Source organism: Ahaetulla prasina, chromosome 3 (genome assembly GCF_028640845.1).
Source record: "Ahaetulla prasina isolate Xishuangbanna chromosome 3, ASM2864084v1, whole genome shotgun sequence".
Lineage (NCBI taxonomy): Eukaryota > Metazoa > Chordata > Lepidosauria > Squamata > Colubridae > Ahaetulla > Ahaetulla prasina.
Window position 1 is genome coordinate 7,055,980 of NC_080541.1, and position 21,411 is coordinate 7,077,390.

The 21,411-nt window shown below is 45.3% G+C and overlaps 1 protein-coding gene across 2 annotated transcripts in view; it reads right to left on the minus strand.

Annotated features, from left to right (window-relative positions):
- Window positions 1–21,411, minus strand: part of DENND3 (DENN domain containing 3) — a 76,110-nt gene that overhangs the window by 40,816 nt on the left and 13,883 nt on the right. Inside the window, exons 2-7 of one of the 2 annotated variants that reach the window (XM_058176409.1) lie at window positions 17,105–17,381; window positions 8,294–8,409; window positions 7,884–8,020; window positions 6,881–6,992; window positions 3,807–3,926; window positions 2,738–2,956 (exon numbers count right to left, since the gene is read on the minus strand). In XM_058176409.1, coding sequence (XP_058032392.1) covers window positions 2,738–2,956; window positions 3,807–3,926; window positions 6,881–6,992; window positions 7,884–8,020; window positions 8,294–8,409; window positions 17,105–17,381 — 981 coding nt within the window. Of the gene's footprint in view, window positions 1–2,737; window positions 2,957–3,806; window positions 3,927–6,880; window positions 6,993–7,883; window positions 8,021–8,293; window positions 8,410–17,104; window positions 17,382–21,411 lie in introns of those variants that run through there. The other variant, XM_058176408.1, reaches the window with a different exon arrangement.

The following is a 21,411-nucleotide window of genomic DNA, read 5'->3' on the forward strand; positions in this document are numbered from 1 at the left end:
ATCTGCCACATCTATTCATCTCCGCCCCCTGACGTTTATCCCCAGAGCTAGATTGGGGCTTTGCTAGCAGCGGTGGCTCTTCCGTCCCAAGAACCGGCCCATAGATTTCCACTGCTCTCCTCTCCTCTGCCTTCTGCGCATCCGCGCGTCAGGCACTGGATCCAGCTGTTCTTCCTCTTCCTCATCAGCCACCTCCAGACCTGGGGGCTGTTGACGCTTCATCTGAGGGCTGATGAATGGCCCCTCCCAGAGGGAATAAAAGAGGAGTGAAAAGGGAGTGGAGTTTGCAGGGGACAATTAGTTTGCCTAATTGGTTCGTGACTCTCCGAGACTCTTTGCCAAGTTTTGAAGATATCAGCCTGGCAGCTCTCCAAGGTCAGATAAGGTCTGTGATTGTAAATTCTGCCTTGAAAGACTTTGCTGAAGGTGAATGAGAGGAATTCATTCTTTGTTTAATAAAAGGGGTTTTGTCGGGACCAGGATTCTGTTTCGCGCCTTTTGGGGAAGCCTAGGTCAGAACAAGTTGTCCGCCACATCTATTCATCTCCACCCCCTGCCTTTTATCCCCAGAGCTAGGGTGGGCCTCGCTAGCAGCGGTGGCTCTTCCTTCCCCAGGATCAGCCCATAGATTTCCACTGCTCTCCTCTCCTCTGCCTTCTGCACATCCATGCATCAGGACTGGACCCAGCTCTTCCTCCTCTTCTTCATCAGCTACCTCCAGGCCTGGGGGCTGTTGATTCTTCATCTGAGGGCTGACAGATGGCCCAAGCTCCGCTTCTGTCTCTCTCTCTCTGCCAGCTCCATTCCCTCTTCCCCCTTGGAGCTCTCAGGTTGCCTTGATGCTGACCCTAACTCCCACGCCGCCTCCTCCTCTAATTCGGCTGCTGGAGGGACCGGCGGCCAACAGACCACAACACACTTTGAACTGCCCTTGGAAACACACTGGTAAACAAGGCAGCTCATGCAGGTGTGGTATTACATGGCACGGCTACATTCTGCCAGCAGTTGAACTTTCCGAACAGTCTTCAAGGGCAGCCCACGCAGAGCATATGTTTGTAGTAGTGTAATCTAGAGGTTACAAGGGCATTAGTGCAAAGTTGCATAGGCCCAAAGTGGTGCAGAGAAGGAGCGGGGGGGGGGCTGTTTCCTTGGGACTTGAGAGTCAAGGGGCAGCAGATCTGGTCTGCCTGCTCAGCCAGAGTAATTCTGTAGCACTTGATAGTGAGTTGGGCAGCATTTAAATTTAATAAATAATTAAATACTAAATCTTCACTGGGGCGGCTTATTCCCACTTCTGGGTTTCCTGTAGACTTAAAAATAACCAGCTGTTTTAACAGACAAGTCTTTGATACGTTCATGTAGAAATCTCACTAGGTGCGTTCTAATCTACTGACCTAATTTATGGATATTGAATCACGAACATATTTGTGTTTTTTAGTAAAATAAAATCAAAATCAAAAATGGGACGCCACTTTTTTTTTTCCCTAAGACATTAATTTTTAAAAAAATTCTTCTGTCAAGATCCTGGAACACGTACGCCACAGGGGATTGGATAGCACATTTTAAAAAATCTAAATGCATCCCGTAATTGACGAGCTGATAAAATGTGGTTAAGAGATTTCCTGAATATGTAGCAATAGCAAATAATATTTTTATCAACCGGATAAACAAATGCAAGTTGGTTTCAACTTTCTCTGAAGCTTCTACAAAGATATTAGTGATGTTTGAGGGCCAGTTTGAGAGTAGCGGTGAAAGAGATAGCCTAGATTGGGAGCTCTAGTTCCGCTTTAGACACAAAAGCTGGCTGGGTGACTTTGGGCCAATCACCAGGAAATGGCGAGTTCTAGTCCTGCCTTAGGCATGAAAACCAGGTGGGTGTCCATGAGCTAAACACCAGAAGATAATGAGTTCTACTACTGCCTCTGGCATGAAAGCCAACTGGGTGACTTTGAGCCAATCACCAGGTGATGGTGAGTTCTAGTACCACCTTAGGCATGAAAGCTGGCTGGGTTATTTTGAGCCAATCACCAGGTGATGGTGAGTTCTAGTACCACCTTAGGCATGAAAGCTGGCTGGGTGACTTTGGGCCAATCACCAGGAAATGGCGAGTTCTAGTCCTGCCTTAGGCATGAAAACCGGGTGGGTGTCCATGAGCTAAACACTAGAAGATAATGAGTTCTACTACTGCCTCAGGCATGAAAGCCAACTGGATGACTTTGAGCCAATCACCAGGTGATGGTGAGTTCTAGTACCACCTTAGGCATGAAAGCTGGCTGGGTGACTTTGAGCCAATCACCAGGTGATGGTGAGTTCTAGTACCACCTTAGGCATGAAAGCTGGCTGGGTGACTTTGAGCCAATTATAAGGTGATGGTGAGTTCTAGTCCTGCCTTAGGCGGGAAAAGCGGGTGGGTGCCTATGAGCTAAACACCAGATGATGATGAATTCTAGCATTGCCTGAGGCATGAAAGCCAACTGGGTGACTTTGGGACAATCACCAGGCGAAGGTGAGATCTAGCCCCACCTTAGGCATGAAAGCCAGCTGGGTGACATTGGACCAACTCCTCTCTCTCAGCTCAACCCAACAACCACAATATTGCTGATGTAGGGAGTGCAGAAGAACGAAGGATAATAGGTATGTTCACTGTTTTGACATGCATATAAAATAATAAAGGTGGGATTAAGAAAAACACTCATAAATAAATAAATTGTGGATCTAGAAATAATTCCCAACCAACCTTGCAAACTTCCTCAAAGTGGTCGATGTGACAGCCCATCAGGAAGGAGGTGGGTGCCATGACAAAATCCAGCATCTGACGGGATAGGATGGGGACAAAGGTGTGTTGCCACTGAATAGGATGGATGTACACCATGAAACATTCGGATATGAGGGTCAACAGCGCCCAGTCAGAGCAGAAGAAGACAATTTTTCGTTCGGTTAAAATACAAGTAAGTATCTGGAAAGAAAGGAAAACCAATGGATCATCATAACTTTTATACATACATACATACATACATACGTGTGTAGGTCTTTGGTTATTCAGGTTTTCTCCCACATAAAATTGGAAGCGTCTTGGCGACGTTTCGACGAAGTCTCATTCGTCATCTTCATGCTGGTGTTTACAGCTTCGTGCTGAAGCACGAAGCTGTAAACCTGAGCAAATGAGACTTCATCAGCGTCGCCAAGACACTTCGAAAACCCGAATAACCAAAGACCTACATACAAACACCCGCGAAAACCTCAGAAAACAAATACATACATACATACATACATACATACATACATACATACATACATACATATATATGCAGGTTTTGGTATGTTCGGGTCTTTTCCCGTGTAAGATTGGAAGTATTTAGGCAACGTTTCGATGAGATCTCACTCATCATCTTCAGGCTTTGGCTTTGTTCTTATGTGAGCAAAGTGGGCAAACATACATATATATATGTATATATATGTATGTATATGTAGGTCTTTGGTTATTCGGGTTTTCTCCCGCATAAAATTGGAAGTGTCTTGGCGACGTTTCGAAGAAGTCTCATTCGTCATCTTCAGGCTTCAGCTTCGTGCTTCTGGGTGTTGTTCATAACATGTTCTGCATGGGCGCAAAGGTTTTGTGCATGCGCAGTAGATCTGAACTGCGTGTGCTTCCGAACCGGTAAGGAAGGTAAGTAGATTTCACCCCGATTTGAAGTCACATGTCTTAAAACTTCTGAAGTTGAAAAACACCGGGATAAGGGAACTCCATGCAATTTGGCAGAAGATTGATGAAGAAAATGTCAATCAGTTTAAAAATGACCCTTTACCTGCAAAATCTGTTCCGGCTTGAAGCAAAGGAAGGGAAGATGTAGATCCAAATCAATAAGGGGGCTATCGGGATCTTCCTGAGATGGAAATACGACTTGGAGAGGCTTCATGTTAAATAGCTAGAAGAGGAACAGATCGAGGGGGTTCAGCTTTGGTGGGTTTCAACCAAATTCATCCAAATTACAATTTGTTTTCCAAAAAGAATCAAGAGTGGAAGAGGCAATGTGGTCTAGACAAGGGATCCCCAACCCCCGAGGCAGGAGTGAAATCCAGCAGGTTCTGACAGGTTCTGCAGAACTGGTAGCGGAAATTTTGAGTAGTTTGGAGAACCGGCAAATACCACCTCTGGCTGGTCCCAGAGTGGGCAATGGAGATTTTGCAATATCCTTCCCCTGGAGTGGGGTGGGAATGGGGATTTTGTAGTATCCTTCCCCTGCCACGCCCACCAAGCTACAACAAGCCCACCAAGCCACATCCACAGAACCAGCAGAAAAAAAATTTGATTTCACCACTGCCTTGGGGCCACTACTGGGCCACGGCTAATTCGCAACCAGGTCACGCGAGTGGTGGGCTGGAACGCATGCGTGCAGACTCAACTTGCTCGCTGACGTGGGCCCGTTTCTTTCCAACAGGCTCCTTCAAAGTTGTTGTGTCTTGCCCGCCCTCAGAGCAGCCGGGGCCTTCTTACCTGCTCCCGCACACTGAGGAATGTATGCCTCCCGGTCCCAGTCCTGGCTCCATGCCCACACAAACTGCAGAAGGAGAATCTCCCTGCCCCAGCCCTGACTCCATGCCCAGGCAAACGGAGCAGCTAGACCCCTCCCCCTCCTCCACAGCAGGTGAGCCTGAGGAGGGTTTACTCCCAAGAACAGCTGATTGGTGTGACCCTCGCATCAGAAGATTGGAGAGGCGGAGGCTACAGAGGGAAGGGAGGGGCAGGCCTTAATGAGTGCTGAGTCATGGTGCCACACCCCATGGCCTATATAAAGGAGCTACTTTCTGGCAGTCTCTGAGTCAGGCAAAAAGTCAAACTTATCTTGCTGAAGTCACTTACTGGTCTCCTGCCTGCTCTGAGGACTTTGCTAGGACTTTGGGCAGAGCTGCAGAGGCACGCCTGATTCGGATTTCCCGGACCCAGCCGTCAGCGGAGGAGTGGGACACGACAAAAGTCTTTATAACGTATCAATGAATTACGCCACCTTATATATAGCAGGAGTGTCAAACTCAATTTCACTGAGTTAGGGTTGTGTTAGACCTCGGCGGGGTGGGGGTGGCCGGGGGCATGGCCAGCTCGATGTCACTCATTTGAGGTTCCGTTTTCAGCTGTGACAGCCTCCTGCAGCCCTCTGCCAGTGAAAATGAAGCACATGGGGCACGGCACACGGCCATCCCGTGCTCCGTTTTCGGCCGCGACGGCCTCCTGAAGCCCTCTGCCACCAAAAACAACTCAAGGAGGCCGTGTGTGGCCCGCCCAGCCTCCATTTTCAGTTGCAATGGCCTCCTGCAACCCTTTGCCAACGAAAATGAAGTTCAGGGAGGCTGCATGTGGCCCGCCCGGGCTGTTTTCGCTGGCACAGGCACTGCGGGCTGGTCCTTTGTTGTTTCCAGGGGCAGTCCATGGGCCAGATCTAAGCACACTATGGGTCGGATCCAGCTGGCGGGCCTTGAGTTTGTCACCCTTGGTATATAGCAGGGGTCTCCAACCTTGGTCCCTTTAAGACTTGTGGATTTCAACTCCCAGAGTTCCTCAGCCAGCTTTGCTGGCTGAGGGACTCTGGGAGTTGAAGTCCACAAGTCTTAAAGGGACCAAGGTTGGAGAATCCTGCTATATAGAGTTTATTTCCAATAGTATCGCTAAGAATCCCGTGCATACTTACATCTGATTCCGTTTTCTCTTTTGGGGTGAGCAACACTACGCAGAGTGCAGAAAAGGTGTAAGGGGGAATAGGTTAAAGAAAGCAGAAATCTGAGATCCGGAAAAGGAAACAAGAACTCAAAAATCCCTCTTGCCAAAAGTGGCTTCGGACAGAAGAGGATCAGCAAGGAAACCCTAGGAAGGTAGAAAGAGCAAAGGGGAAAGAGAAAGTTTAGCAACAGAGAAATCAAGGCAGGTCTCCGTTTTGATTGCAAATGTCCCAATAGGCACCGAGAAAAGAGTAAGATGGTGTTTTGCAGTGGGAAAACGATGAAAGGGTGTGTGAGAATGACTTCGAGGGACGAGGGGAAGAGATGCTAGCTAAGGAATGATCAGATAAAAGGATGGGTAGCCCTCAGGTGCTTAACAGCCATAGATAGGAACCTAAAAAAGACTCACCCTAATAGAGCAGGCAGATAATTATATTTAAATATTTAAAAATATTTAAAAAATATTTACAGATCCCTCACATCCAGGATATAAACTGTTTCAACTCCTACTCTCAAAACGACGCTATAGAGCACTGCACACCAGAACAACTAGACACAAGGACAGTTTTTTCCCGAAGGCCATCACTCTGCTAAACAAATAATTCCCTCAACACTGTCAAACTATTTACTAAATCTGCACTACTATTAATCTTCTCATCGTTCCCATCACCAATCTCTTTCCACTTATGACTGTATGACCGTAACTTTGTTGCTGGCAATCCTTATGATTTATATTGATATATTGACCATCATTTGTGTTGTAAATATTGTATCTTGATGAACATATCTTTTCTTTTATGTACACTGAGAGCATATGCACCAAGAAAAATTCCTTGTGTGTCCAATCACACTTGGCCAATAAAAATTCTATTCTATTCTATTCTATTCTATTCTATTCTATTCTATTTTATTCTATTCTATTCTATTCTATAAAAGTTTCTGTAGGAGATCTGTTCTTTCAGATATACGAGATTCTGTTAATGTAACCCTACAATTAAGTAAATTTAGCTCATCTCGTCCATGTTTCCTGTTGGGCTTATACAAACGTGGAGAAGAAAATCCTCACCCTTCTCTTCTCAAACGCTACTGTTTCTAAAAAGCTCTCCGCAATCCTCATTTGCGCTAAAGCATGGGAAATTATAAAGCATAGTATATTTTAAGTATTTACCAGATGAAGCTGCCCAGGAGGAGAACTGGGTATCAGGGATAACTTTGCTGCAAATTCTTTTATATGTTCCTCGATTTCTGAATCTTTGTAAGGCTTCAGCCGTAGCAATAAGCTGCAATTAACAAATAAATAAAAAGATAACAGCCCGCCATGCCATGCCAGGCCCACCAAGCCACGCGCCCACAGAACCGGTAATAAAAAAATTCGAAACCCACCACTGTGGGAAACATTATCCAATGGGAATCAACACGGTTTCCCATGGAAGGAATCGAACTGGAAAAATTGAAATCATATTCAGAGAGGAAAGTCCACATCAATGCTGAGTTATCAATGTTTTGGCAATTGATCAATGAAAGGCAATTATTGATTAGCCTTTCTGTGTTAAGTTTCCTTTTACTTCCTCCTCTAAGCAGGTTTTGACAATTTTTTGTAGAGGTAGTCCTTGACTTACGACCAAAACGGAGCCCAAAATTTCTGTTGTAAAGCAAGACGTTGGTTAAGTAGGTTTTCTCCCCTTTTTATGACCTTTCTTGCAAGAGTTGCTAAGTGAATCATTCACAGTTGATAGTAGTAACACGGTTGTTAAGTGAATCTGGCTTCCCCCATTGATTTTTTTCCTTTGTCAGAAGGTCACAAGACCTTGGGACGTAGCAACGGCCATAAGTGTGAGTCAGTGGCCAAGCATTTGAATTTTGATCACGGGGCTGCTACCAAGGTCATAAAGTGGGGAAAATGGTCACTTTTTTCCAGTGCAGTCGAAACTCGCTAAATCTCAGGGGTCTCTTGGCCACTTTAAGCCTGGCGGACTTCAACTCCCAGAATTCCCCAGCCAGCCGGCTGAGGAATTCTGGGAGTTGAAGTCCGCCAGGCTTAAAGTGGACAAGGTTGGAGACCACTGCACTAAATGAACTGTACCTATAAATGCGAACAAAGTTACGACTCTATCCCAGCTGCTCTATTTGTCCTCACAAAGATAAAACGCCACCCAAATATTTATCCTTACCAAGACAAACAGTCCTTCAAGGCGTTGAAATATGGGTACCTGGATATAACACAAATAGCAAATGGTACGAAGTACGCATCAGCTCTGGAGCTTTGAAGTTTATCCCAATGTGCCTGCCCATTGTAAAGGCGTCCCTCCTAAAGAGAAAAACAAAAACAAAAACACAACTGCTTGTGATTTTGTTGTCTTTCAACGACGGGGAAGTTATTCACATCCACACAAAGACCCACAACGACAGTGTCACAGAAGCAGGTCATTCAACGGGCCTTCGAGTCTTGCTCAACACTTCCAATTATGGACGTTTCTCCTGACTGATGCTTGGTTGACTCCCTCCCCAGCTCTCATTTCCAGATCCGGGTCTGGAATAGCTTCATTAAAGTCAAAATAAATTGGGGGGGAAAAAAACATACTTGCATAGGCTGGTAATACTGAGCCACAACTCCGTAAGTTCGGTTTCCGAAAACATCTGTGAAAACGAGAAAATGAAAGTGGTCCTCTCTGGAGTCACAGGTGACATAAAATCCTCCTGTAAAAAAAAACAACACAAAAACAAAATAAAAGCATTGCAGAAAAAGGGCACAGGTCTCACAGACCAGGATCACCAATCTTTCAGACCTCCGGGACCACTACATTCATAATTTTAAAACCTGTGGACCACTAATATGATCTGCCTAATGACCACCTGGGTGGGTGTGGCTAGGTGGTCATGTGACTGGATGGGCGTGGCCAGCTCGATGTCACTCACGTCGAGGGCCGCCTCACCGGCCTCTATTCGCCCCTCCCCTCCCACTCACTCCTTGCCTGCCCGCCCGGGCTCCTTAGGGCCCCAAAAGGAAGCAGGTGTTGGAGCTAAGCAGCCACCACAAGAAAGAGTTGGCAAAAGAGCTCATCTGATCGAGGAGGCGGCTCAGCAGAAGCACCTCACTGAGGACTAGGAGCATAGGCTTTCCAAGCAGAGGAAAGACCTGTGGGAGTGCAAGGCCAGGTACCGGCGCCTGGAGGCTCAGCGGGCTAAGATGGTCAGCCAGTTCCAGGCCATGATGCAGTCCCACTGGAACGAGGCCCTCTGGCTCTTTGCTACCAGCGGCGCTTCCTTCCAGCCTTCACCCAAAGCCCCACACCAGGAGGCTGAAGCAGACCCCAAGTCAGAATTTCTGCCCCCTCTGACCCACACAAAAAGGGAGAGGCTGTCTGAAGCAACACATATGTTCATTGCACGTATCCAGCCCAGGGACCATAGTTTGAGAAACCCTGATTTAGTGCAATATAAAAAATGCAAATAATTTTTCTGCGGACAACCAAAATTTTCTCGCGACCACCAGTTGGTGACCGCTGTCACAGACTATGGCATCTGTAAAAGGAACGTAATTAATATGTTTATAACATATTGACTATTTAACATGCCTCATAAAAATCAGTTCTTTTTAACGACAGGCAGTCCTCAACTTCTGGCGACAATTGAGCCCAAAGTTTATGTTTGTTTGTTTTTTGTTGTTTTTTTTTGTTTACATTTATATCCCGCCCTTCTCTGAAGACTCAGGGAGGCTTACAGTGTATAAGGCAATAGTCTCATTCTATTTGTATATTTTTACAAAGTCAACTTATTGCCCCCCCAACAATCTGGGTCCTCATTTTACCTACCTTATAAAGGGTGGAAGGCTGAGTCAACCTTGGGCCGGGCTCGAACCTGCAGTAATTGCAGGCTTTTGTGTTCTAATAACAGGCTTCTCTATTGCCTGAGCTATCCCGGCCCCTGTTAATGTTGTTAAGTGAGTTTTGCCCCCGTTTTACGACCTTTCTTGCCACAGTTGCTTATGTGAATCGCTACAAAGGTTAAGTTAGCAACACGGTTGTTAAGTGGATCTGGTTTCCCCGCTGACTTCGTTTGGCAGAAGGTCGCAAAACGGGATCACACGACTCTGGGAGGCTGCAACCATCATAAATATGAACCGATTGCCAAGTGTCTGTAATTTGATCGCCTGACTATGTGACGTGACTTTTAATGTACGCCGATTAGTGTACATTCGCAGTAACAATAAAGTTGTTCTAAGTAATGTGATCAAACTTCGGATGCTTGGCAACTGACTCATGCTTATGACGGTTGCAATGTCCCGGGGTCATGCAATTACCTTTTACAACTTTCTGACAACTTTCTGGGGAAGTCAGTTTCACTTAATAACCAGGTTACAAACTGCAGTGATTCAGTGAAAGGTCGTGAAATGGGTGGGGAGACACTCATAGAACAAATGTCTTGCTTAACAACAGAAATTTTGGTCTTGACTGTGGTCATAAGATGATGATTGTCTATATCAGTAAGGAGGCGGCCAGCCTGATCTTTATATCCCCATATCCTCCAGATGTCCAAAAAATATGGAGTTGATCATTGTTTCTTCCTGTTCTTTAGGGTTCAAGCTGAGGAAGATCACTCTAGATCACGAGTGCTTAGATCTGGTCCACGGGGCCGGCCTGGAAACCGCAAAGGACTGGCCCACGGGGCCTCTGGTAGCAAAAACAGAGCTGGGGGGGGTGCATGGGGGCCCCCAGCTCAGTTTTCGCTGGCAGAGGGCTATCAAAACAAACTAAAAACAAAACAAAAGGAGAAAAAATTTCCCCTTTTGCATTTGAGCATGCAAGAAGGGACAGGAAAGGAGAAAGGGAAAGAGGAAAGACAAAGAACAAGAAGGGAAGATGGGAAGAGAGCAAGAAAGGAAAAATAAAGAGGAAGGAAGAGGAAAGGAGAATGAAGACGGAAGGAAGAAGAATGGAAGGAAGGAAGGAAGGAAGGAAGGAAGGAAGGAAGGAAGGAAGGAAGGAAGGAAGGAAGGGCTGGGAAGTGGCTCAGGCTGCTAATGCAGCCTGTTATTAACACACAGCTGCCTGCAATTACAATTACTGCAGGCTCGAGTCCCACCAGGCCCAAGGTTGACTCAGCCTTCCATCCTTTATAAGGTAGGTAAAATGAGGACCCAGATTGTTGGGGGGGCAATAAGTTGACTTTGTATATAAATATACAAATAGGATGAGACTATTGCCTTACACAATGTAAGCCGCCCTGAGTCTTCGGAGAAGGGCGGGATATAAATTCAAATTAAAAAAAAAAGGAAGGAAGGAAGGAAGGATACTGGGCGAGGAGGAACAAGGGAGGGAAGGGAAGTGAAAGAAGGAAGGCAGGAAGGAGGTATGAAGAAGGAAGGAAGGAAGGAAGGAAGGAAGGAAGGAAGGAAGGAAGGAAGGAAGGATGGATACTGGGCGAGGAGGAACAAGGGAGGGAAGGGAAGTGAAAGAAGGAAGGCAGGAAGGAGGTATGAAGAAGGAAGGAAGGAAGGAAGGAAGGAAGGAAGGAAGGAAGGAAGGAAGGAAGGAAGGAAGGAAGGATGGATACTGGGCGAGGAGGAACAAGGGAGGGAAGGGAAGGGAAAGAAGGAAGGCAGGAAGGAGGTATGAGGAAGGAAGGAAGGAAGGAAGGAAGGAAGGGGATTATGATGAGTGATGGTCAGTCTCAGGGAAGTCCTGCCTTAGCACTTGGCCATCCACAGATGCCCCTGACACGAGTCCCGTGTCACTCCCAGCATGGCCATGCCCACTATGCCCATTCCCACCGTGGCCACACGCCACGGCCATGCCCCAGCCCTCCAAGATCAAACACAACCCTGATGCAGCGCTCAACAAAAACTAGATATTGCTGAAAGTCACCAAGAATCATTTAAAAATTCACAGGGTATAAATTGGAGGAACAAAGAAACAAACAAACCAGCCAGATTAAAAGAAACCTGAATTTGAGATATGAACAGGCTTCTAAATCTCATCAGTGTTGACTGATGATCATTTGTTGAATAATCTTTTGAAGTCACAAAAAAATAAAAAAGGCCGCTTACAACTCGTCCTTGCACTGACAATCTGCACTGCAGCGTTCTCACAGTTAAATGATCAGAATTCAGGAACTTGACAACCAGCGTGTGTTTACGATGGGTTGCAGACACATGATTGTCATGTATGACCTTCGGGGAGGGTTTCCAACAAGCAAGGCCAATGGGGGAAGTTAGTTTTACTTAATGGCCGTGTGGGATTGCTTAATGACCGTGATAGAAAGTTGTAAAATTACAACCGCATTGTTTAGCGACAGACGTTCCTGTCGTAACTCTGGTTGCAAGTCAAGGACTACTTGTGGCTGCAAATGTTAGAATAGAATAAGAGAGTTGGAAGGGACCTTGGAGGTCTTCTAGTCCAACCCCCTGCTTAGGCAGGAAACCCTACACTACATCAGACAAATGGTTATCCAACATCTTTTTAAAAACTTCCAGTTTTGGAGCATTCACAACTTCTGGAGGCAAGTTGTTCCACTGATTAATTGTTCTAACTGTCAGGAAATTTCTCCTTAGTTCTAGGTTGCTTCTCTCCTTGATTAGTTTCCACCAGTTGCTTCTTGTCCTGCCTTCAGGTGCTTTGGAGAATAGCTTGACTCCCTCTTCTTTGGGGCAGCCCCTGAGATATTGGAAGACTGCTATCGTGTCTCCCTAGTCCTTCTTTTCATCAGACTAGACATACCAAGTTCCTGCAACCATTCTTCATATGTTTTAGCCTCCAGTCCCCTAATCCTCTTTGTTGCTCTTCTCTGCACTCTTTCTAGAGTCTCCCCACCTGTTTTACATCGTGGCGACCAAAATTGAATGCAGTATTCCAAGTATGGCCTTACAAAGGCATTATAAAGTGGTATTAACATTTCACGTGATCTTGATTCTTTCCTGACCCTTGATATAGATAGCTAAAACACAAAGTCACACAAAACCTTCAGTCACCTGCTCGGACCTCTGCAACGAAGTCATAGTCATATACATATATATATATACATATACATATACATATATGTAGGTCTTTGGTTATTCGGGTTTTCTCCCGCGTAAAACTGGAAGTGTCTTGGCGACATTTCAACGAAGTCTCATTTGTCATCTTCAGGCTGGTTTTTACAGCTTCGTGCTTCTAGGAGCAATGTGTGATCGTCGAAACGTCGCCAAGACACTTCCAATTTTACGGAGAAAACCCGAATAACCAAAGACCTACATACAAACACCCGCGAAAACCTCAGATATATATATATATGTATGTCTTTGGTTATTCGGGTTTTCTCCCGCGTAAAATTGGAAGTGTCTTGGCGACGTTTCGACGAAGTCTCATTCGTCATCTTCAGGCTTCAGCTTCGTGCTTCTGGGAGCAACCAGAACAGGACATTTATATATATATAAATAAATAAGAGAAATAAACCTGGAAAGCAAAGCTGGGGCAATCCATTAAGGTCAACATCTTTGGGGACAGCGATGTCTTCATCCTCTGGTGTTTTGGGGGCTCCATTCACAGCCTTTGCATCTTCCGTCTTAAATTTCTCTTTCCTTTTTCGGAAAGAACGGCGTTTGGTTTTATTGAGAGCGTTGCTATTTAAAGGAAGAGCTTGCAAATCTTCCTTGCTGATAAACGGAGGTACAAAAACGGACAGAACTTCCGGTTCCAGTGGGATGGTTCTCACGTCTTTTTGTTGTGCAAGCTAAAAACAAAGCAAACAAAAAAACAGAATTAAGATAATTGGGACGGATTTTGTGATGTTAAATCACCTTTTAACATTGAGCTGCTCTTCCTTATCCCTGTGAAAGGGGGGACCGACAACCTTCCATGTGCTTTTTTTATAGCTCTCAGAACCCTCCTTGAATATCATCTATGTACAACTAAAATTCACACATGATTTGTTTGTTTGTAACTTTGGAGTGGTGTGGTGGCCTAGAGGTGGAGCTCTCGCCTCGCAATCAGGAGGCTGTGACTTCGATCCTAGGTAGAGGCGGATATCATCAAAAAAGCACAACAAAGAATGTTCTTCTTGCGCCAACTCAGAAAGCTCAAACTGCCCAAGGAGCTGCTGATCCAGTTCTACAGAGGAATTACTGAATCTGTCATTTGCACCTCTATAACTGTCTATTTCGGTTCTGCAACCCAACAAGACAGACGCAGACTTCAGAGGATCATTAGAACTGCAGAAAAAACAATGGCTACCAACCTGCCTTCCATTGAGGACCTGTATACTGCACGAGTCAAAAAGAGGGCTGGGAAAATATTTACAGACCCCTCGCATCCTGGACATAAACTGTTTCAACTCCTACCCTCAAAACGATGCTACAGAACACTGCGCACCAGAACAACTAGACACAAGGACAGTTTTTTCCCTGAACAGCTTGCTCTGCTAAATAAATAATTCCCTCAACACTGTCAAACTAGTTACTAATTCTGCACTACTATTAATCTACTCCTCGTTCCCATCACCCATCTCCTCCCACTTATGACTGTATGACTGTAACTCAGTTGCTTGTATCCTTAGGATTTATATTGATATTGTTTCCTGATTGCTTATTTGTACCCTATGACTATCATTAAATGATTCACGATGAACGTATCTTTTCTTTTATGTACACTGAGAGCATATGCACCAAGACAAATTCCTTGTGTGTCCAATCACACTTGGCCAATAAAAAATTCTATTCTATTCTATTCTATTCTATTCTATTCTATTCTATTCTATTCGCTGGACAAAACCGGAATAGCTCAGGCTGTTAGAGCCTGTTATTAGAACACAGTAGCCTGCAATTACTGCAGGTTCAAGCCCGGCCCAAGGTTGACTCAGCCTTCCATCCTTTATAAGGTAGGTAAAATGAGGACCCAGATTGTTGGGGGGGCAATAAGTTGACTTTGTAAAAATATACAAATAGAATGAGACTATTGCCTTATACACTGTAAGCCGCCCTGAGTCTTCGGAGAAGGGCGGGATATTAATGTAAACAAAAAAAACAACAACTCTGCATTGGCAATAGGAAGGGCATCCGGCCATTCAAACACTCTGCCAGCTCCATTCAGTTGTCCAGACTCCACCCCGCAAGGGATTATGGGGTTGTTAAATGAAGATGATGAGTGTTTGTTTGGAACTTTCAACTGGGTGAAACGGTGCATCGTAGGGCAACAAATTTTAAATCCACATTCCTCAAACATGCTAACTCGAGGAATGTGTCCAAAATCCTGGATCCATGACTCCCCTGGGGTTGAAATGTGGCAAAGCTGTGGCCACTTCAGTGCTGTTTTGTTGCCGCAGCCAGCTATTCTCACCTGATCATCATTTCTAATATTACCACAAGCTTCCCACAAGGAAAGTCAATGGGGAAGCCAGCAGGAAGTCGGAAGTCCGAGGCCAGCAGGCAGGTAAAATGGCTGCTGCTGTGTTAAGGAAAGGATGTGAGGGGAGGAACAGGGCAAGTGCCATGGAAGTCAGGGAGGGAGTGTGAGGAACACCACATGGGTCAGAGAGAGTACAAGGGGATGTAAAAGTGGTGTCTGAAATGATGGTCTAATGCCTCACGGCTTCTCCAATGATGGCTAAATACTGAAGATACCACAGAGGGGCCTCTGTGGCTCAGACTGGTAAGACAGTCTGTTATTAAAACACAGCGGCCTGCAATTACTGCAGGTTCAAGTCCCACCAGGCCCAAGGTTGACTCAGCCTTCCATCCTTTATAAGGTATGTAAAATGAGGACCCAGATTGTTGGGGGCAATAAAAGTTGACTTTGTATATAAATATACAAATAGGATGAAGACTATTGCTAACATAGTGTAAGCCGCCCTGAGTCTTCGGAGAAGGCGGATATAAATGCAAATAGTAATAAAAAAAAGATTGGAAACCAATAAAAACTATGGTATAGCCCAGGGATGGCTAACCTTTTCGCCGTCGCGTGCAAAAAGCGGGGGAGCGCAGGGTGGTCATGTGCGTGCATGCCCACACCCATAATTTAATGTGCCCGACCCCCTGCGCATCGCGCAACCCCCATGCCCCCGCTTACAACTCGTCCTTGCACTGACAATCTGCACTGCAGCGTTCTCACAGTTAAATGATCAGAATTCAGGAACTTGACAACCAGCGTGTGTTTACGATGGGTTGCAGACACATGATTGTCATGTATGACCTTCGGGGAGGGTTTCCAACAAGCAAGGCCAATGGGGGAAGTTAGTTTTACTTAATGGCCGTGTGGGATTGCTTAATGACCGTGATAGAAAGTTTGTAAAATTACAACCGCATTGTTTAGCGACAGACGTTCCTGTCGTAACTCTGGTTGCAAGTCAAGGACTACTTGTGGCTGCAAATGTTAGAATAGAATAAGAGAGTTGGAAGGGACCTTGGAGGTCTTCTAGTCCAACCCCCTGCTTAGGCAGGAAACCCTACACTACATCAGACAAATGGTTATCCAACATCTTTTTAAAAACTTCCAGTTTTGGAGCATTCACAACTTCTGGAGGCAAGTTGTTCCACTGATTAATTGTTCTAACTGTCAGGAAATTTCTCCTTAGTTCTAGGTTGCTTCTCTCCTTGATTAGTTTCCACCAGTTGCTTCTTGTCCTGCCTTCAGGTGCTTTGGAGAATAGCTTGACTCCCTCTTCTTTGGGGCAGCCCCTGAGATATTGGAAGACTGCTATCGTGTCTCCCTAGTCCTTCTTTTCATCAGACTAGACATACCAAGTTCCTGCAACCATTCTTCATATGTTTTAGCCTCCAGTCCCCTAATCCTCTTTGTTGCTCTTCTCTGCACTCTTTCTAGAGTCTCCCCACCTGTTTTACATCGTGGCGACCAAAATTGAATGCAGTATTCCAAGTATGGCCTTACAAAGGCATTATAAAGTGGTATTAACATTTCACGTGATCTTGATTCTTTCCTGACCCTTGATATAGATAGCTAAAACACAAAGTCACACAAAACCTTCAGTCACCTGCTCGGACCTCTGCAAGTCATAGTCATATACATATACATATACATATACATATACATATATGTAGGTCTTTGGTTATTCGGGTTTTCTCCCGCGTAAAACTGGAAGTGTCTTGGCGACATTTCAACGAAGTCTCATTTGTCATCTTCAGGCTGGTTTTTACAGCTTCGTGCTTCTAGGAGCAATGTGTGATCGTCGAAACGTCGCCAAGACACTTCCAATTTTACGCGGAGAAAACCCGAATAACCAAAGACTCAGATATATATATATATGTATGTCTTTGGTTATTCGGGTTTTCTCCGCGTAAAATTGGAAGTGTCTTGGCGACGTTTCGACGAAGTCTCATTCGTCATCTTCAGGCTTCAGCTTCGTGCTTCTGGGAGCAACCAGAACAGGACATTTATATATATATAAATAAATAAGAGAAATAAACCTGGAAAGCAAAGCTGGGGCAATCCATTAAGGTCAACATCTTTGGGGACAGCGATGTCTTCATCCTCTGGTGTTTTGGGGGCTCCATTCACAGCCTTTGCATCTTCCGTCTTAAATTTCTCTTTCCTTTTTCGGAAAGAACGGCGTTTGGTTTTATTGAGAGCGTTGCTATTTAAAGGAAGAGCTTGCAAATCTTCCTTGCTGATAAACGGAGGTACAAAAACGGACAGAACTTCCGGTTCCAGTGGGATGGTTCTCACGTCTTTTTGTTGTGCAAGCTAAAAACAAAGCAAACAAAAAAACAGAATTAAGATAATTGGGACGGATTTTGTGATGTTAAATCACCTTTTAACATTGAGCTGCTCTTCCTTATCCCTGTGAAAGGGGGGACCGACAACCTTCCATGTGCTTTTTTTATAGCTCTCAGAACCCTCCTTGAATATCATCTATGTACAACTAAAATTCACACGCATGATTTGTTTGTTTGTAACTTTGGAGTGGTGTGGTGGCCTAGAGGTGGAGCTCTTGCCTCGCAATCAGGAGGCTGTGACTTCGATCCTAGGTAGAGGCGGATATCATCAAAAAAGCACAACAAAGAATGTTCTTCTTGCGCCAACTCAGAAAGCTCAAACTGCCCAAGGAGCTGCTGATCCAGTTCTACAGAGGAATTACTGAATCTGTCATTTGCACCTCTATAACTGTCTATTTCGGTTCTGCAACCCAACAAGACAGACGCAGACTTCAGAGGATCATTAGAACTGCAGAAAAAACAATGGCTACCAACCTGCCTTCCATTGAGGACCTGTATACTGCACGAGTCAAAAAGAGGGCTGGGAAAATATTTACAGACCCCTCGCATCCTGGACATAAACTGTTTCAACTCCTACCCTCAAAACGATGCTACAGAACACTGCGCACCAGAACAACTAGACACAAGGACAGTTTTTTCCCTGAACAGCTTGCTCTGCTAAATAAATAATTCCCTCAACACTGTCAAACTAGTTACTAATTCTGCACTACTATTAATCTACTCCTCGTTCCCATCACCCATCTCCTCCCACTTATGACTGTATGACTGTAACTCAGTTGCTTGTATCCTTAGGATTTATATTGATATTGTTTCCTGATTGCTTATTTGTACCCTATGACTATCATTAAATGATTCACGATGAACGTATCTTTTCTTTTATGTACACTGAGAGCATATGCACCAAGACAAATTCCTTGTGTGTCCAATCACACTTGGCCAATAAAAAATTCTATTCTATTCTATTCTATTCTATTCTATTCTATTCTATTCTATTCTATTCGCTGGACAAAACCGGAATAGCTCAGGCTGTTAGAGCCTGTTATTAGAACACAGTAGCCTGCAATTACTGCAGGTTCAAGCCCCACCAGGCCCAAGGTTGACCCAGCCTTCCATCCTTTATAAGGTAGGTAAAATGAGGACCCAGATTGTTGGGGGGGCAATAAGTTGACTTTGTAAAAATATACAAATAGAATGAGACTATTGCCTTATACACTGTAAGCCGCCCTGAGTCTTCGGAGAAGGGCGGGATATTAATGTAAACAAAAAAAACAACAACTCTGCATTGGCAATAGGAAGGGCATCCGGCCATTCAAACACTCTGCCAGCTCCATTCAGTTGTCCAGACTCCACCCCGCAAGGGATTATGGGGTTGTTAAATGAAGATGATGAGTGTTTGTTTGGAACTTTCAACTGGGTGAAACGGTGCATCGTAGGGCAACAAATTTTAAATCCACATTCCTCAAACATGCTAACTCGAGGAATGTGTCCAAAATCCTGGATCCATGACTCCCCTGGGGTTGAAATGTGGCAAAGCTGTGGCCACTTCAGTGCTGTTTTGTTGCAGCCAGCTATTCTCACCTGATCATCATTTCTAATATTACCACAAGCTTCCCACAAGGAAAGTCAATGGGGAAGCCAGCAGGAAGTCGGAAGTCCGAGGCCAGCAGGCAGGTAAAATGGCTGCTGCTGTGTTAAGGAAAGGATGTGAGGGGAGGAACAGGGCAAGTGCCATGGAAGTCAGGGAGGGAGTGTGAGGAACACCACATGGGTCAGAGAGAGTACAAGGGGATGTAAAAGTGGTGTCTGAAATGATGGTCTAATGCCTCACGGCTTCTCCAATGATGGCTAAATACTGAAGATACCACAGAGGGGCCTCTGTGGCTCAGACTGGTAAGACAGTCTGTTATTAAAACACAGCGGCCTGCAATTACTGCAGGTTCAAGTCCCACCAGGCCCAAGGTTGACTCAGCCTTCCATCCTTTATAAGGTATGTAAAATGAGGACCCAGATTGTTGGGGGCAATAAAAGTTGACTTTGTATATAAATATACAAATAGGATGAAGACTATTGCTAACATAGTGTAAGCCGCCCTGAGTCTTCGGAGAAGGGCGGGATATAAATGCAAATAATAATAAAAAAAAGATTGGAAACCAATAAAAACTATGGTATAGCCCAGGGATGGCTAACCTTTTCGCCGTCGCGTGCAAAAAGCGGGGGAGCGCAGGGTGGTCATGTGCGTGCATGCCCACACCCATAATTTAATGTGCCCCGACCCCCCTGCGCATGCGCGCAACCCCCCATGCCCCCCCCGCTTTTGGCGCATGATGGTACGATGGGCACGGTAGGCCCATTTTTCGCCTTCCCCAGGCTGCAGAGGGTTTCTACGAGCTTGAGGGGGATGAAAACAGCCTTTCCCATCCCTGAAGGCTGGAAACAGCCTGTTTTCCAACTTCCGGTGGGCCCGGAAGGCCTGAAAATCAATTATTGTAGAAACAATAATATTGGTTGTATTCACAATGCTAGTAATATTCACCTCAACCTCGCTAACGCTGTCACAAACCCCAATACCAATTATACTATTGACAATTTCAGTCTGTGGAGCAGCTATTGGCCTAAGCCTGGTAGTTGCAATCACACGAACCCATGGCAGCGATTTCCTAAAAAACCTAAGCTTATTATAATGCTCAAAATAATTTTAATAACTATAATACTAATTCCAACTATCACTATACTAAAGCCAAAAATGCTTTACCAGGCAACAACCTCATACACGCACATGCGCGCTGGAGCTGAGCTACAGCAACGCTCGCGTGCCCACAGATATGGCTCCGCATGCCACCTGTCGCACGCGTGCCATAAGTTTGTCAACACGGGTATGGCCCCTAAAAGAGGTATATGACAATTATAAAATAATTTATAGCAGGGGTCTCCAACCTTGGAGCCTTTAAGACTTGTGGACTTCAACTCCCAGAGTTCCTCAGCCAGCTTTGCTGGCTGAGGGACTCTGGGAGTTGAAGTCCACAAGTCTTAAAGGGACCAAGGTTGGAGACCCCTGATTTATAGTCCTGTCTATATTAATTATTTAAACCCTAAGCCTATTATTATTTAATTTAGAATTAGATTTATAGTTCACTTTTACTTTACAAGTCAAGGTGGTGCGTGTAATGTATGTATGTAACAAAGCATCAGAGGGCAGGAAAAAGAAACAATGATGGAAATTAATCGAGGAGAGAAGCAACCTGGAATTAAGGAGAAACTTCTGTTTTAAATAATACATTTTATTCATTTATTCATTCCAACCAGTGGTAAAATAAGTTCCACGTTTGAGAACTTTCTGTGACTTCCTTCGGTTCGACTTTCGATGTAAGCCTATCCATTTCTGCACAATCTAACATCTTTCTCAATTTATCTCTTCGTCTTGCGGTAAGGGGAAACTTCTTAACAGGGAGGACAATTAGCAAGTGAAACGGCTTATCATCGGAAGTTGTGGGTGCTTCATCACTGGAGGTTTTCAAGAAGAGACTGGACAGCTACTTGTCTGGAGTGGTATAGGGCAGGGGTCACCAACCTTTCGGACCTCCGGGACCACTAAATTCATAATTTTAAATCCCGAGGACCACTAATATGATCTGCCTAATGACCGGCTGGGTGGGCGTGGCTAGGTGGTCATGTGACTGGGTGGGCAGGGCCTACTTGATGTCACTCACGTCGAGGGGAGCGTCACCGGCCTCTACTCGCCCCTCCCCTCCCAGCCCCTCCTTGCCTGCCCGCCCACCCGGGCTCCTTAGGGCTCCAATAGGAAGCAGGTGTTGGAGCTAAGCAGCCACCACAAGAAAGAGTTGGCAAAACAGCCCAGTTCAAATTGGATCTGGCTGAGATGGAGCCTCAGCAGAAGCACCTCACTGAGGACTAGGAGCATAGGATTTTCAAGCAGAGGGAAGACCTGCGGGAGTGCAAGGCCAGGGACCGGCGCCTGGAGGCTCAGCGGGCTGAGATGG